This window comes from Heteronotia binoei, chromosome 14 (genome assembly GCF_032191835.1).
Source record: "Heteronotia binoei isolate CCM8104 ecotype False Entrance Well chromosome 14, APGP_CSIRO_Hbin_v1, whole genome shotgun sequence".
Classification (NCBI taxonomy): domain Eukaryota; kingdom Metazoa; phylum Chordata; class Lepidosauria; order Squamata; family Gekkonidae; genus Heteronotia; species Heteronotia binoei.
The window spans coordinates 71071615-71089292 of NC_083236.1; the positions used below are offsets into that span (position 1 = coordinate 71071615).

The 17678-nt window shown below is 52.7% G+C and overlaps 1 protein-coding gene across 1 annotated transcript in view; it reads left to right on the top strand.

Moving 5' to 3' along the window:
* The first annotated feature begins 837 nt into the window (after window positions 1-837).
* LOC132582814 (B-cadherin-like) overlaps window positions 838-17678 on the top strand; it is a 39320-nt gene continuing 22479 nt past the window's right edge. Inside the window, exons 1-2 of the mRNA XM_060254536.1 lie at window positions 838-952; window positions 1879-1993. Coding sequence (XP_060110519.1) covers window positions 908-952; window positions 1879-1993 — 160 coding nt within the window. The 5' untranslated portion in view covers window positions 838-907. The remainder of the gene's footprint in view (window positions 953-1878; window positions 1994-17678) is intronic.

A 17678-nucleotide genomic window follows, 5' to 3' on the forward strand; every position in this document is an offset into this window, starting at 1 on the left:
TTAAGCCCTGCTTCCTGACCCCAAGCCCCCCAGACCAGCTCCAGGACCAAGTGGATACCTGCTCGACCAGAGGTCTTTGCTATAGCAGGAGCTCCTGCGTCAGCAGGGGTGGGCTAGTTGACCCTGAAGGTCCCTTCCAAGTCGCAAGAGTTGCTTTGGGAATGCAGGAGGATGCATCCGGCCAGGGGGCTGGAACAGGATTCCTGATGGGGAAATCTCCCGTGACCCTCTGCCCACAACGACCCTGTGAGGCAGAGCCCTTAGTCCAGGCCCCCCCCCAGTGCCAGGCCAGGCCCACCAGCAGAATCCGCCTGCCCCCCTCCCCTCAGGCTGCCAGCCCTGGGAGAAGGACCCCCTCCCAGGGGTTGCTGGCCAGGCAGCGAAGAGGGGAGGGGTTCCAGCTGCCTCTAGCAGGATCCGCACCAAGGGCAATTTCTCCAGGGGCACAGGGGGCACGGAAATCTTTCCGTTCCTTCTGCAACCAGAAGAAGAAGCTGAACTTTCAGGGTCAAAGAAAACGTTTTCAACCCCCCCCCCCAATCAGAAAAGAACGACATGTTTAGGGCCCTGCAAATTTAGTGCATTTTGCTTAAAGGGGGCGGGGGGGGGGGGTGCGAAGTATTCGAAGCTAGATCAGAAACCGCGGTGGGAGGCCCGGGGCGGCCCTGACGGGGGGGGGGGCTTTCGGGAGCGCGCTCGCCTCTCCCCTCCTGCCTGCGGCCTCTCTGCTGCCGTCGGGGGGGGCGGGGCCGCCGCTGCCTCACCTGGGGGCGGGGCCTCCCTGGGGGCGGGGCTCCTCACCTGCCAAACCCGACGGCCGCCTGGCTGGCCAGAAAAGTCCCGGGCGGCAGCGGCGGCGGCTGCTTCTTCTTCTTCTCGTGTCTCTTCGCTTCGCCTGCCTCGGAGGATGGCAACGCCGTGGGGGCTCTGCCTGCTGCTGCTGCTGCTGCAGGTAAGCCGGGAGGGGCGCTTGGTGCATGCTCAGAGGCACTCTTCTCTGCTGCCACTGCGCCCAGGCCGAGCTAACTGGCACACTCTCCCCTCGGGCTGCCTCGCGGGGAGTCTCCTTCTCCTCTTCCTCGCGGGGAGTCCTTTCCCGCCCCCCGAGGTCCGCTCGCCTGTCTGAGAGAGCCGTCCTTTCCCCGGGGCGGGGGGGGGGTCTTTGGCTCGGCCCCCCCTGGGGCGGCTGTGGAGGGTGGGGGTGGAGGGCCGTCGAGGTGGCCGCCTCCCCCCCCCGTGGTGTCCGAGGGCCAGAGAGGTTCAGGGGGGGGTGCGGCGGCCCCCGGCCTTCCCTTCCGTGGGGGGGGGGGGGGGGTCTCTCCAGGCAGGGCTTCCGTGGCGCCCCTGCAGGTGCAGGCTGGCTCCGTCCCGTCCGGGGAACGAAGGCTCCCCTCGCTGGAGGCGGGAATTGGGGCCTAGGGAGACCCCAGGCGCCCCCGAGAGGATCCCGGCCCGTCGGTTCCCAAGGCGCGGCTCGATGGGGCGGGGGAGGGAGGAGCTTTAGCCTGGCTGCTGCTGGGGGGGGGGGCTGCCCCCCCAGAGGCCCCTTGCCTGAGTGCTGCTTGCAGGGTGGGGCAGGCCCCATGGGGGGGAGGGGGGAAGAACTTGTGACCCTCATTCATCGGTTCTGGGGAGGGGTCAGCAAGTTTGGAAAGCTTTTCTGTCAAATACCAAGACGCTGGCTCCAGAGGGAGACTAGAGCCAGGCGGTGAATGCCTGTTGTCTACAACAGAACTGCCATGTTCCAAGGCAGTCTACCTGGCTGGTGGTGAAGATAGGCCAGGCCCTCATTGGAGGCCTTCTGGGGGCTGCGTTCGATGGTCTGAGCCAGACGGCTGCTCTTAACCTTCACTCCTCTCTTCCTTTGGGGGATGCCAGGCTGGAAGGTGGCTTTGTGAGGAGAGGGCCCCGTGCCAACCAGGCTTCAGCTCGGAGACGTACACCTTCACCGTGCGGGGACAGGAACTGAAGAGAGGCCAGAGGCTGGGAGAAGGTAAGAGGCGTTCCATTCCCGTCCTTCCGGCTTCCTCGGGGTGTTCTTCTAAAGCAGGGCGGCACGTTACTCTGGCCGGGCTCATTGATTTCCTGGAACTGGGATAAACTGCACCTGAGGCTGGAGGAAGCGTTCTGCAAAACCAGTGGGAGAGCAGAGCCCCTTCCCTGCCCCCAGTCATTCTACTGGAACTGCCAAACAAGCTCTGCTTTCGCACAAGATTCCTCCAGCCTGAGAAGAAAGCGCTTGGCTTAGACTGGGTTCCAGATCCCTGGCTGGTGGGTTCAGGTGGAAGAGGGCAAGTGACAACCTTCGGGGGGTCGGTCCCCTCTTGTAAAACAGGCACAGTAACAACTTGCTGATGCAAATGACTCTCCTGCAGAGCTCAGCAAGTGCAGATCCTCGATAGGGGGGATTCCTGGTTTGTGGGTTTGGGTTTCCTCCCACTCCCCCAAGGTGATTGGGTGCCAAGCCATGTGCATGCGCCGTAGCTATATGGAGGGACAGCCTGAAATTGAAATTGCGGAGGGCTGGTGACTCAGTGACAGAGCATCTGCTTGGGAAGCAGAAGGTCCCAGGTTCAATCCCCGGCATCTCCAACTAAAAAGGGTCCAGGCAAGTAGGCGTGGAAAATCTCAGCTTGAGACCCTGGAGAGCTGCTGCTAGTCTGAGTAGACAAGACTGACTTTGATGGACCAAAGAGGGTCTGATTCAGTAGAAGGCAGCTTCATATGTTCAGTTATTAGGGGAGGCATGGTGCCTCAGTAGTAGAGCATCTGCTTGGTAAGCAGAAGGTCCCAGGTTCAATCTCCAGCATCTCCAACTAAAAAGGGTCCAGGCAAATAGGCGTGGAAAACCTCAGCTTGAGACCCTGGAGAGCCTCTGCCAGTCTGAGTAGACAATACTGACTGTGATGGACCAAGGGGGGTCTGATTCAGTAGAAGGCAGCTTCATATGTTCATATGAAATGGGCTTTGACTTTGAATGCCAGGAAACATCACACAACCTAGGAGTGCCAAAGAAAAACCTCTTCTGCTTGGGAGAAATGGGGGCTCCTGAGAGGCCTGGAGCTTGAAGGGGCCGGGGGGGGGGCTTTTTCTGCCCCCTAAGAGGCCACTTGGCAGTTGGTTGTTCTTCCCAGGCGGACCCTCAGCTTCTCCTACCAGACGTTCAGCTCCTTCCAAGGCTGCCTCCCTCCAGCAGCTATGCAGGGTGGAGCCTGGGGGGGAGGGGAACCGGACTTGCTCCAGCTTGCAGCTGTCGGGCGTGTTGTTTGCATTTGGTGCGTTTGTGAACTTTGACAAGCTCCCTGCCTCCCAAGCGCCGGCCTCTGTTCTGCCTGCTTATCGCAGTTTCGCCGGAGGGGGGTGGGGAGGTGGCCCCAGTCACCTTGTGTCAATAAGCTTCGTGAATCATTGACTTGGTTTTACCTGGGCTTAGCATGGAATCTTGTTTTTGGTTCTGCTCTGAGCAGGGCTGAATGTTGACGGTTGCTCTTTTCTCGTTAAGTTATCCCAGAGGAAAGTTTGTCCTGGGGAGTCTTGATCTCCCAGGCAGGTCATGGACATGGGCATCACTGTGCTCTCTCTGGGCTGACCCAGTTAACATCAAAAGAGCCCTGCTGGGTCAGACCAGGGAGGGTCCATCTAGTCCAGCCTCCTGTCTCACTCAGTAGCCAACCAGTTCCTCTGGAGGGCCAACAATAGAGCATAGGAACCTAAGAAGAGCCCTCCTGGATCAGACCAGTAGGGTTCATCTTGTCCAGCCTCCTGTCTCAAACGATAGCCAACCCTGAGAAGAACAGCAGAAGAGCCCTGCTGGATCAGACCAGGGAGGGTCCATCTAGTCCAGCCTCCTGTCTCACACAGTGGCCAACCAGTTCCTCTGGAGGGCCAACAACAGGGCAGAGAGGCCGAGGCCTTCCCCTGAGAAGAATATCAGAAGAGCCCTGCTGGGTCAGACCAGTGAGGGTCCACCTAGTTCAGCCTCCTGTCTCACACAGTGGCCAACCAGTTCCTCTGGAGGGCCAACAACAGGGCAGAGAGGCTGAGGCCTTCCCCTGAGAAGAGCATCAGAAGAGCCCTGCTGGGTCAGACCAGTGAGGGTCCACCTAGTTCAGCCTCCTGTCTCACACAGTGGCCAACCAGTTCCTCTGGAGGGCCAACAACAGGGCAGAGAGGCTGAGGCCTTCCCCTGAGAAGAGCATCAGAAGAGCCCTGCTGGGTCAGACCAGTGAGGGTCCACCTAGTTCAGCCTCCTGTCTCACACAGTGGCCAACCAGTTCCTCTGGAGGGCCAACAACAGGGCAGAGAGGCTGAGGCCTTCCCCTGAGAAGAGCATCAGAAGAGCCCTGCTGGGTCAGACCAGTGAGGGTCCACCTAGTTCAGCCTCCTGTCTCACACAGTGGCCAACCAGTTCCTCTGGAGGGCCAACAACAGGGCAGAGAGGCCGAGGCCTTAATTAGAACATCAGAAGAGCCCTGTTGGATCAGACCAGTGAGGGTCCATCTAGTCCAGCCTCTTGTCTCACACAGGGGCCAACCAGTTCCTCTGGAGGTCCAACCACAGGGCAGAGAGGCCGAGGCCTTCATAAGAATATCAGAAGAGCCCTGCTGGATCAGACCAGGGAGGGGCCATCTAGTCCAGCCTCCTGCCTCACACAGGGCCAGCCAGTTTCTTTGGAGGCACAAGAACAGGGCAGAGAGGCCGAGGCCTTCCCCTGATGGTGCCTCCTGGCACTGGGATTCAGAGGATGAGTGCCTCTGAATGTGGAGGTTCCCCTCAGCCACCAGGGCTAACATAGAATCATAGAGTTGGAAGGGACCTCCAGGGTCATCTAGTCCAGCACCCTGTACGAAGTAGGGACTTCACAATCCCGCCCCCCACTTCCCCAGTGACTCCCTTCATGCCCAGAAGATGGCAAAAGGAAAAAACAACCTTCCAGGATCTCTGGCTAGAGTGGCCTGGAGAAAAATTGTTGCCTGACGCCAGAGTGGCCATCAGCATTTCCCTGGGCGTGTAAGAAAAGGCCACGAGAACTAAGCCCTGATGCAACCCCTCCTGCCCTCCTTCTCAGGATCTGCCTCATTCACAGATCGTGATAGACGTATCCTCCATTGATAGACTTATCCTCCATGAATCTATCTAATCCTCCCTTAAAGCTGTCTATGCTTGTGCCCATCACCACATCCTCTGGCAGTGAATTCCGTATTTTAATCACTCTCTGTGTAAAGTCCATCCTGAACTTACTGCACATTGGGTTTACTGGATGTCCTTGAGTGCTAGAAAAAGTTCTCTTTGTCAACTGTATAATTTTATAAACCTCTGTCAGGTCTCCTTAGTTGTCTCTTTTCTAAACTGACAAGTCCCTGGGCCTTCAGCCTTTCCTCACAGGGAAGATGCTCCACTCCCCCTATCATCATGGAGGCCCCTTCCTGTCCTTTCCCCAGCTTTGCAATGTCCATTTTGAGATATGGTGACCAGAACTGGACACAGGATTCCAAATGAGGCCGCACCAAAGATCTATACAGCGGCATTACAAAACTGGCTGTTTTGTTCTCAGTCCCTTTCCTCAGAACTCCTAACGCGGACTTTGCCTTTCTCACTACTGCAGCACTCTGGGTTGACACTTTCACCACAATGTCAAGATCGTTTTCCCTTTCAGTCTCAGCAAGTTCAGACCTCATTCGCCTAGACTTGGAGTTGGGATTTTTTTGTCCCATTGTGCATCACCTTACAGTTGGGGCTCTTTGCATTTTTATTTCACATAATAGTCATGGCAACATTTCATCACTAAATCACAAATAACAGGAACACGTCACAAAATAGCTGTCCTGACCCTGAGCCGAGGCTTCCCTAGCCCCTGTCTGGCAGGAGGGGGGCACCCTGTGACATCTCTTTGGGAGAGGCAGTGTGGAACCTGTGGGGCAAATGTGGGGGGGGGGGGGCTGTGGCCCAGGAGGTCTTGGGTTCAATACTTGGCATCTCCAGTTCAGAGGAGATCTTTCATCTTAAAATGTTTTTTATTGTTTTTATATGTTGTGCTCCATCCTGAGCCCTAAGGAGAACAGGGGGAATAGAAATATACTAAAATAAAGTTAAATTAAGGGCCAGCAGTGGGCACTGTGAAAGACCTGCACCGAGACCCTGGAGAGCGTCTGACTGTCAGAGTAGATCATAGGGCTGGCCTTGATGGATCCAGGGTCCGGTTTACTTCATGTGTTTTGTGGCAAGGCTGAATTATAGATTAGTCTGGGAAGTGGATCATACTGGAATTGTTTTCTTTAGTAGATTACAAAGGAATTAATGTTTAGGAGAGGGTTTTTTCCCCAACATAAACATTTTTATCTCACTTTTCAGTTTTCAAAACAATTGCCAAAACAGCTAACAACATCCTGTTAGAACTCAGAAGTCTACACAACAGTTAACAATTTTTAAAAAAAAAGTAGTAAAACTAATTTAAAATTTCAATAAATTTTAAAATGATGGAGGAGGAAGAAAGGTAAAAACTGCCTCTAGCCAACACATACACATTTTCCAAAAGGTTTCCCACCCTTTTTAAATGACAAAGTCTTTGCTGCTCAGTGGAGGCTATGAGCCGATTTCCCCAAGAAGGGGAAGCCTTCTGCAGCACGAGTTCCAAGCTGCCAGAGAACTTTCACTGGGTGAGTCCTAGAACAAAATAGGAGTCAATTGCACCTTTAAGACCAACGTAAAAGAGGACAGAATTGCAGGCCTGGAGAGATACTACAGCAGTTTAATGTGTGCAGATTCTGGAGCTGGCTGGCAAAAAAATGAATTAATAGTTAATGAAATAAGAAATTACAGGAATGCGCGAACCTGCCTACTATAGATTGTATGTTGTGATTTGAAAGTTCTGTTTAATTATTACAAGCTGGGTGAGAGACCTTTCTGGAATTAGGTGAATGTGCTATACGTTACTGAAAAGAGAAAGATCAGAAGCCCTGAAATATTTAGCATTTACCCTGTATCAACCCCAGAAATGACCTGTTTGTCTGTGTGCCTTGGGACCAAAAGCTTGTCAAGAATGCACAGTTCTTCAGTTTCTGGCAAGTACTAGGGACCTTCTCTGGAGCAGCCCATGTTGAAAGGGCAGGTGTCTCCACGCCCCCATCTTGCAAACTGGGTAGGCCGGAGAAGCAGGTGAAAGAAATGCGTTTCCCCCACGGTTAAAGTTGACTCAGATGCATGGGAAGAACTTTGCATGCACCCAGCATGTTTGGGAAGAACTTTGCATGCACCCACTTCTTAACTCTCCAAGTGATGTAGATTTCTCCTCGAGGCTAAAAGGCACACCTGTCCATTCTCTGGCTGGAGATGCTGGCTGCTCTTTACACTCCGTGCCAAACAGAAGTGAACTGGTGTCATTCCTGCCCGTGCCTCTCTAGATGGTTCTGGTGGGCAGCCCCACGCAGCCAGATCCCCTAGGCCTTGCAAGGCTCTTGGGAAGATGAAAAGGGAATGCCCCATTTGTGCCACGCTGGTAGTGGTGTAAGGTGGCATGCATGCCAACAGAATCCAGTGCTGGGTCAGGGAGAAGGGTGAGGGGAGGAATAGCGAATGCTTAAACATTTCTGTACTGTACAAAAAGGTGCTTCAGAGCCACAGAAGGAATGAAATGCAGTGTGAAGGGCTCAGCTAAAGGGGGTGCCTTCTGTGGCTCTCTGGGTATGGGGAGGGAGGGAGCCATCCTCGGGCAAGATGTCAGCGTGTGCTTCTCAGACTGGCCGTGTCTCCTTTATACTTAGCAAGGCAGAAACGATGACACTGTGTTTTCTATTCTGAAGCTGAAGTCAGGCTGCCAACTTTGTTCTGCCAGGGCTTCTGTGATTATAGAGGCACAGCTCCCCCCCCAACCTCTCCCCCCACTCTTGTCAGTTGTTGTCAGGTTGTGAAGAGAAATCCAGGAGTTGAAGATCATCCTGCTGGTACATGAAGTGACAGGAAAATCTTTGTCTCCTGAATTTCCTCTGGCCATGCATCCTTAAAAGGCACAGGAGCCCTTGAGGAAGAAAAGCTGGCAAAGCAAACCCAGCGTGTAGCGCAGGGGTATCAGACATGTAGCCCGGAAGCCAAATCAGGCCCCCAGAGGGCTCCTATCAGCTCCCTAAGCAACTGGCTGTCATCTGCTTCCTTCTCCCTATATCTTGCTTCCTTCTGCATAACAGCTTGCTTTGCCAGGCTTGCTCAATCGCACAGGAGCTACAGAGCAAAGCCTCTATTTTCTCCATTGGCTGAGGCTCCTCCCTTGGAGAGGAAGGGGGAGAGGCTGAGCTTGCTTTGCCAGGCTATCTCAATCACACAGCAGAGCTACTGAGCCAAGCCTCTCTTCCTTCTATTGGCTGAGGCTCCACCCCCTCTTGGTCCCCTGGGGAAGGGAGGAAAGAGCCAGAGCTTCCTTTGCCCAGTTCCCTGGATCCCATGGGAGAGATACAAAGAAAGCACCTTCAAGACCAACGAGTGCTAATGTTTTAAGCATGTTTTATTTTAAGGGTTTTTTAAAAAAATCTTTGTTTGTGTCCTTTGTAAAGTTTATATCTCTGCTACCTAATCTGGAGAGTTACCTAATCTCTGCTACCTAATCTGGAGAGTAACAAATGAGTTTGGTGTAGTGGTTAAGTGTGCGGACTCTTATCTGGGAGAACCGGGTTTGATTCCCCACTCCTCCACTTGCACCTGCTAGCATGGCCTTGGGTCAGCCATAGCCCTGGCAGAGGTTGTCCTTGAAAGGGCAGCTGCTGTGAGAGCCCTCTCCAGCCCCACCCACCTCACATGGTGTCTGTTGTGGGGGGGGGGGGGAAGGGAAAGGAGATTGTGAGCCGCTCTGAGACTCTTCGGAGTGGAGGGCGGGATATAAATCCAATATCTTCATCTACCTCACAGGGTGTCTGTTGTGGGGGAGGAAGGGAAAGGAGATTGTGAGCTGCTCTGAGTCTCTTCGGAGTGGAGGGCAGGATATAAATCCAATATCTTCATCTACCTCACAGGGTGTCTGTTGTGGGGGGGGGGAGGTAAAGGAGATTGTGAGCCGGTCTGAGACTCTTTGGCGTGGAGGGCGGGATATAAATCCAATATCTTCATCTACCTCACAGGGTATCTTTTGTGGGGGAGAAAGGGAAAGGAGATTGTGAGCTGCTCTGAGTCTCTTCAGAGTGGAGGGCGGGATATAAATCCAATATCTTCATCTACCTCACAGGGTGTCTGTTGTGGGGGAGGAAGATAAAGGAGATTGTGAGCTGCTCTGAGTCTCTTCGGAGTGGAGGGCGGGATATAAATCCAATATCTTCATCTACCTCACAGGGTGTCTGTTGTGGGGGAGGAAGATAAAGGAGATTGTGAGCTGCTCTGAGTCTCTTCGGAGTGGAGGGCGGGATATAAATCCAATATCTTCATCTACCTCTCAGGGTGTCTGTTGTGGGGGGAGAAGATAGAGGAGATTATGAGCTGCTCTGAGACTCTTCGGAGTGGAGGGTGGGATATAAATCCAATATCTTAAATAGGAACACACATGGCATGGCCCGGCCTAACATTTATGTCAGATCTGGCCCTCATAACAAAAGAGTTTGACACCCCTGGTGTAGCGCATATACCATTGGAGCCGCTTCCTGTGGTTACAGGAGTTGGGGTTCTCCAGTGTGGTTTAGGGCCCAGTGAAGGCCATGCTCCGTTTTGTCCCAAGGACCAGCAGAGCCACTGCCAGCCGGAGCCCTACAAGGGCTGCTTATTCCGAGGGCGTCGCCTTACTGAGCTGGCTGCAGGAGGTGGAGGATTGTGCAAATTTTGAATTACACAGAACTCTTCATCAAGCCAAGAAAGGACATGGTTGTGCTTATTGCAGCTCTTTGGTGTGCGTCAGACCACTCTTTCAGGTGTTTTTCGCCCAAAGAGGCCAGCTGGGCTCCTACCCGTGACACAATCCCTCTGTGTTGGCGACGATTCTTGGTCATTCTTGCATTGCAAAACCGGAGGAAAGCTGAGTCAGGTTGCCTTGAAGGGTGTGTGTGCATCCCATGCACTTGTGCCTCCTACGGGTGCATCTGGGGCCATGTCTGCTGCAACCCCTCTGAGGGACCTTGTGGCTGAGTCAGAGCTGCTGGTTTCGCAGGCCCAGGCTTGAAGGACTGACAGCATATGAACATCTGAAGCTGCCTTCTACTGAATCAGACCCTCTTTGGTCCATACAAGTCAGTCTTGTCTACTCAAAGTGGCAGTGGCTCTCCAGGGTCTCAAGCTGAGGTTTTTCATGCCTACTTGCCTGGATCCTTTTCAGTTGGAGATGCCAGGGATTGAACCTGGGACCTTCTGCTTACCAGATGCTCTACCACTGAGCCACCGTCCCTCCCCTAATAACATAACATATGAAGCTGCCTTCTACTGAATCAGACCCCCATGGGTCCATCAAAGTCAGTCTTGTCTACTCAGACTGGCAGCGGCTCTCCAGGGTCTCCAGCTGAGGTTTTGCACGCCTACTTGTCTGGACCCTTTTTTGTTGGAGATGCCGGGAGATTGAACCTGGGACCTTCTGCTTCCCAAGCAGATGCTCTACCACTGAGCCACCATCCCTCCCCTAAAGGTTTTGGGAGATCCATTGTTCATATGAGCATCTGAAGCTGCCTTCTACTGAATCAGACCCCCCCTCGGTCCATCAAAGTCAGTCTTGTCTGCTCAGACTTGCAGCGGCTCTCCAGGGTCTCAAGCTGAGGTTTTTCACACCTATTTGCCTGGACCCTTTTTAATTGGAGATGCCAGGGATTGAACCTGGGACCTTCTGCTTCCCAAGCAGATGCTCTACCACTGAGCCACTGCCCCTCCCACAACTTCGTTGTTGTGAAACAAAGCAGGAGTCAAGTAGCACCTTTAAGACCAACAAACTTCTATTCAGAATGTCAGCTTTCGAGTGCATGCACACTTCTTCAGATGAGGAATGAGGTACAGTAAGCAGAGCTGCATATAGCTGGTGGGGTTTAGAATGCAACGTGGTACAAAGTTCAAATCCAAGCGGGCAGACATGTTGGTCTGAAGCAGTTGAACAAAGCAGGAGTCAAGTGGCACCTTTAAGACCAACCTTTTTTTATTTCGAACGTAAGCTCATCTGATGAAGTGTGCTTAAGAGCACACGAAAGCTTACGTTCTAAATAAAAATTGGTTGGTCTTAAAGGTGCCACTTGACTCCTGCTTTGTTCAGAAGTTAAAATCCATTTGCAGAATAGTAAAATTAACAAATTCAGAAAACGTTTAATCTGTTGTTCTGAATTTGTTAATTTTACTATTCTGCTGTTGGATTTTGATTTTGTACCACTTTGCATTCTAAAGCCCACCAGCTTCCTGTATTTCATTCAGCCTCTGAAGAAGTCTGCATGCGCATGAAAGCTTACATTCTGAATAAAAGTTTGTTGGTCTTAAAGGTGTTACTTGACTCCTGCTTTGTTCTACTGCTTCAGACCAACATGGCTCCCCCTGGATCTATTTATATAGTTGTGAGTTCTCGCTATGGACTGCACAATGTCCAATGCTGTGTTTGTGCAGCATTGTGATGCCATTTGCCATCCCCTACAAGGCTTGAAATGCATGGAGCTGCTTCGCCTGCCTTTTCCACATGCTGTGGGGCACCCATAGTAGCCCCCCCCCTCTAAATGATCAAGAGATTTCAAGCTGGAGCCTGTTGCCCCCCCCCCCCCCCCAGGCTGGAGAATGGCTTAACAGAGTGGCCCTGAAGGCAGGGAAGGAAGGGTGGGGACCAAGGGTGGCTAATCTGCAGAGGAGATGCACTTCAAAGGCTTGCTGGGAGTGGAGGGGCCTGGCCTGTAATTATGGCAGTGGGACCGGCAGCTGGGAGGGGGGGTCCTAGCAGTGCATCTGCAGCTCTTAATACGAAGGGCACGCCAGCTGCTTTGGTCACCCAGTCAGAGAAAGACTGCTGCGTGTGGTGTGAAACCCCTTTCTGAAGGTGTGCTGGCTGGGAGTATGTGCGGACTGAAAGAACCAGGTTCGATTCCCCACTCCTCCGCTTACAGCTGCTGGAATGGCCTGGGGTTAGCCATAGCTACCGCAGGAATTGTCCTTGAAAGGGCAGCTGCTGTGAGAGCCCTCTCAGCCCCACCCACCTCACAGGGTATCTGTTGTAGGGAGAGAAGATATAGGAGATTGTAAACCGCTCTGAGTCTCTGTTTCAGAGAGAAGGGCGGGGTATAAATCTGCAGTCGTCGTCTGAAACTGAAACTCAGGGTTCTCTTCTCTCCCCCACAATCTTACTCCCAAGTAAATGCAGTGTTCCAATGGGCTAATGCCTCTTTGATGTCTGTTCATCTTATCTACAGCTTTGGGTGGAGCCCTCCTGTATTCAGCTGTAAAAACGAATTCCAAAGGAGAGAGTAAGAGACTGCACTCCTAGGACTTTCCCTTGGTTTTGTAGACAAACAGACATCATAGAGGCATTCACCCACTGGAATAGTGCATTTACTTTGGAGTAAGACTCTGTGGGGGAGAGAAGAGAACCTGAGTTTCAGTTTTCAGTAGCTGCATTTGAGGGAAGAAAGGCATGATTGGGTTTAATGAATGTTTATTTGCATTGCACTTCATAGAATATATGTACGCACTGAGTGTGTGAAAGTGTTGTTATTTTTCCGGTGATTATTATTGCAGTTTTTCCCACATGCATCAGAACCTGTTGTGTATTCTTATTACCACCTAGAGTTGGCAGCCCTAGGTGGAGGCAGCCACAAAATGGCTGCCGTGGCTTCCCTGCAATCACGCCGTGCAGATCCTTGGGCTGCTGCAGAAGCAAAGTTTTGAAAAATCTGAGCAGCCAGTCAGAATCCCTGCTGGCCCCACCCACTTTATAACAACACTGGACAGGCGCCAAGAAGGTTGTTGGCAGGAGTCAGCACACTGCGGGGGGGGGGCTGTTCTAGAGGAGAGGTTTTGACCTGGGGCCAAATCCTGCTGCTCTGAGTTCGAGGGCAGCACGAGGACACAGGCTGCTGGGCCGCCTTGGATTGTAGAGCAGGGGTTTCAGGGTCTTTCTTTGCCTGGGGCTTCGCTTGTGTTTTCCTGCTTGTGGCTTGAGAAAGGAGTGACTTGACTTATGACTCCAAAGCAGTGCTGGGAGTGCAACATGTCTGGTGCACAACTCTTCTGGAGTGGGTCATCTAGGATGGCAGCGCCACCTGCGCCAGGGCGGTGTTGCCACCCCCTCCCCCCAGTGTCTGGAACTTCCTCTGGAATGTGAGCCGGCTCTGCCTGTGTCCAGGGCTGTGTGGGAAAGGCTTCTGCCCAGCTTTCTGAGGTCGGAGTCCCCTGCATGCCAGCCCCTGTGGCTGCGCTGGCTGAAGTGAATTGTTCACTGTGCGAAACTACGTGACTGCCATCTGAATCAACTTTCAGGTGAAACTCTGGTTCTGCAAGCTTTTGAGACATGCTGAAACTCCCAGGTGATGTCACTGCTGAAAGAAAGAGCCTGCGTGAGATGCCCGAGGCGGAAGTGGAGCAGAGCCTGATGTGGCGAGGGAGGGAGGGAGGTGACCCATCCCGTTCTGCTTTCTCCTTCTTTGGACAGTGGTGTGTGTGTCGTGGCTACGGTTGCCAAGTCCAATTCAAGAAATATCTGGGGACTTTGGGGGTGGAGCCAGGAGCATAGTTGTGACAAGCATAACTGAACTCCAAAGGGAGTTCTGGCCATCACATTTAAAGGGACCCGCACACCTTTTAAATGCCTTCCCTCCATTGGAAATAATGAAGGATGTGGCACCTTCTTTGGGGGCTCATCAAATTGGACCCCCTGGTCCAATCCTTTTGAAACTCGGAGGGTGTTTTGGGGTGAAACACTGGATGCAATGCTGAAAATTTGGTGCCTCTACTTCAAACAACAGGCCCCCAAGAGCCTCAGATACCTATGGATCAATTCTTCATACTATGGGAATCTGTCTCCACAGGGAATAATGGAGTGCCCAGGAGCCATTTCCCTCCCCCCTCCCACTTTCTGATGACCCTGAAGTGGGGGAGGGCCTCCAAAATGGGGGATCCCCTGCCCCCACCTGGGGATTGGCAACCCTAGTTGGGCCTTCACGGAGAGTAGCATTTCATCCCAAGCAACACACCATTCCGAGGCAGCATCCAAAGAGTCCAGCTGATCGCTTTTGTTGGTGTCTCGTGCTCCTTTGCTTTGCCTTCAAACATGCTTTGACAAGTGTGGGAGGCAGGAGGAGGCAAGCTCCTGCCCGCTGGCTTTTTGCCGCCTTGTTTGCAAGCACATAGTTGGGGTTTCTGCGCTCTGGAAAGATGGCGTCTTCCTGGCTGCCGGAATGGCCCCCCTGCACCTGGGCCAGGCCTGCTTGGGGCCTCTGCATGCGGAAGTGGAGTCGGATTGGTGTTGCCACTCACGGGTGCCCCACCCAGGCTGGGGTGTGGGAGGATGACTCTCTGGGAAAGGCCCAAAAGGGCAGGAAGTATGATGCTCGAGGATGGCGCTGCCCATATTTGGTGTTGTGAGAAGGGTTGTTGGGTTCTTCCTGTGTCTCTGCAGTTGGGAGCAGAGATAAAGGCTTCTTGGGAACCAGCAAACAGCACATCATCTGTGTTCTCTCAGGATGCTGAAGCTTAATTTCTGTTGCTTCATTCTCCCTTCCCCTTTGCTCAGATATCCCAAGCATGATTAGTCATGTCAGCTCTCAGTGGTCCAAGGGAAGATCTTGCTGTGATGAGTGGGTGGACATGGGGTCCAAAGATTCTGTCCTGAGGTTAGGTCACTGCCTTTTCCTCACCCCAACAGGTGAAGGAACAGGGGGGCCAAGCAAATCCAGGGGTGGTTTGGGAAACTCGCATGTGAGAAGCAAGCATCTCTATAGTACTGAGAGCCAGTTTGGTGTCGTGGTTAAGTGTGCGGACTCTTATCTGGGAGAACTGGGTTTGATTCCCCACTCTTCCACTTGCAGCTGCTGGAATGGCCTTAGGTCAGCCTTAGTTCTCGCAGGAGCTGTCCTTGAAAGGGCAGCTTCTGTCAGAGCTCTCTCAGCCCCACCCATCTCACAGGGTGTCTATCTCCTGAGAGCCAGTTTGGTGTCGTGGTTAAGTGTGCGGACTCCTATCTGGGAGAACTGGGTTTGATTCCCCACTCCTCCACTTGCAGCTCCTGGAATGGCCTTGGGTCAGCCTTAGTTCTCGCAGGAGCTGTCCTTGAAAGGGCAGCTTCTGTCAGAGCTCTCTCAGCCCCACCCATCTCACAGGGTGTCTATCTCCTGAGAGCCAGTTTGGTGTCGTGGTTAAGTGAGCGGACTCTTATCTGGGAGAACTGGGTTTGATTCCCCACTCCTCCACTTGCAGCTCCTGGAATGGCCTTGGGTCAGCCATAGTGGTTAAGTGAGCGGACTCTTATCTGGGAGAACTGGGTTTGATTCCCCTCTCCTCCACTTGCAGCTGCTGCAATGGCCTTGGGTCAGCCTAAGTTCTCGCAGGAGCTGTCCTTGAAAGGGCAGCTTCTGTCAGAGCTCTCTCAGCCCCACCCATCTCACAGGGTGTCTGTCTCCTGAGAGCCAGTTTGGTGTTGTGGTTAAGTGAGCGGACTCTTATCTGGGAGAACCGGGTTTGATTCCCCACTCCTCCACTTGCAGCTGCTGGAATGGCCTTGGGTCAGCCAGAGCTCTTGCAGAGGTTGTCCTTGAAAGGGCAGCTGCTGTGAGAGCCCTCTCAGCCCCACCCACCTCACAGGGTGTCTCTTGTGGGGGGAGAAGATAGAGGAGATTGTAAGCCGCCTTGAAGTCTCTGATTCAGAGAGAAGGGTGGGGTATAAGTCTGCAGTCTTCTTCTTCTACTACTGCAAAGGATCATGAGGCACCTCTGTCTGGTGTGGAAAGACATGGCTCGTTGGGCCTTTTGGGTGTTGTGTACTCTTCAGGTTTTGAAGAGTACATGTGTCTTTGATGAGGCGGCTAAGGAATTTGGGGGCGAAGTGAGCCTACTGAAGGAGTCTCTTGCATGGGCCCCAGTGGCCTGAGGACTGCACAAAAGTGACCCTGAACATTCTGCTTTACGAAGTGGGGAGCTGGGATTTGATGTTGGCTGCATCTGCATTGATCTGTGATTGAATTCATTGTACTGTGGCTCCAGTTAAAACAGCATTGAGAGAAGACTGACAAAGGGTAAAACCAACGAAACGTAGGAAATCCAGGAAATACGGTCTTTTGAACTCTTTGCAAGAAGTTGTACAGAGCGACGCCCCTGTCTCCACCCAGATTCCGAACGGCAAGAAGCGGCTGAAGGCAGCGCACCTGAGACGTGACTTTAGAAAACAGTCTGGGGGAGTGTGGTGTGGGTGTGCGTTCTGTTATTTTGCTGTGTGAGTGCACTTAATGTTTGTTTACACACTTTTTGTGTGAGAGTGATAATTCAACCGGTGAGGTTTTGAAGGATACCGTATATTGTGCTTAATACGCCGGTACTTGTGCTATTGCATTACGGTTGACAGCCAGCTTGGCCTCCTTCATCCTTCATCTCTCCACCCCACTTGGGGTCACAATTGTTCCCCAAGTGGCAGCAGGGGAATCCCCTGTCTTGAGAACCCTGCCCTCACTTTGGAAGAATGGTCTAGCGGCCCTAGAAGCTGTTGCCTTGGCAGGCCCCATGCAGCTCCAGTGGGACTAGGAAGGACAGGCAGGGCTAATTTGTGGGCAACGGTTGAGGGGAAGGGGGGAGGCCAAGGCCCACTTGCTTGCATCTTCTCCCTTGGCGGGATGGCTGTTTGCAGCTCAACTCGAGCAACTGTCAGCAGTTTGCAGAGGAAAAATAGCCTCTGTCGGTGTGTGGTTGTGTGTTTTGAGGCGGTAGGCAAAGCCCTCCCCTGATTCTGCTGGCGGCGCTTGAAGAGGCAAACCAGTTGAGGCTTTGGACTCCCCCCACCCCCCAGTGCTGTCTGGGAAACTTGCAAAGAACCTCTTTCCTTTCTGCCCTATCCTGTAAATGAACTCCCTAGGTTCCCGCCTATGCAAAATCTTTAGTCAGTAACTCAAAGGCTAATGGGTCTTCTGTCCCCTGGAAGTGTGAGGGGAAACCCCGTAGAAAGTTCTGTGCACTTTATGTAAAGACTGTTCTTGTTAGTGTGGAGGGTTGTTCCAAATACAGATGTGGGGAGCAGAAATCTTGTTAAAACTACAGGCGGGGGGTGGGGGTGGGGGTGGGAATGGAAGATGTTCAGAGGTGTTGAATTCATTGGTTATGAGGGCCGGATCTGACATAGATGCCACTTTGTTGAGCTGGGCCTTGCATGCCGTTCAATGTAGCAGGAGGTGCCAGAGATATAAACTTTATAAAGGTGATTTCAGATGCTGAATGGCAGCAGCGGATGAATGTCAATAGTAGGCTTGACTGGATTAGGTGTGATCTGCCGAGGGGCAGTAGGCATGGAGATACCAGCGTTGGTAACGAAACAAGAAACCCAGGTCTCAGTTCCGTCCAGGAGGAAGCAAAGAATAAATGGTCATAAGTCTGACCTTATAAACCACAACATTCAGTTGCTGACCTGAGAGCAGAAGTGCTCTTACAAAGACTTTCAAAGGGAGATTAGAAAGAGACGTAGATGAATTGCGATTGATAATGAAGCTCAAGACAAGGCATCCTCCTGAACTGAACTGAACTGAGAGCTGGTTTTCCTCTCTCTTTACCAATATGTGCTATTA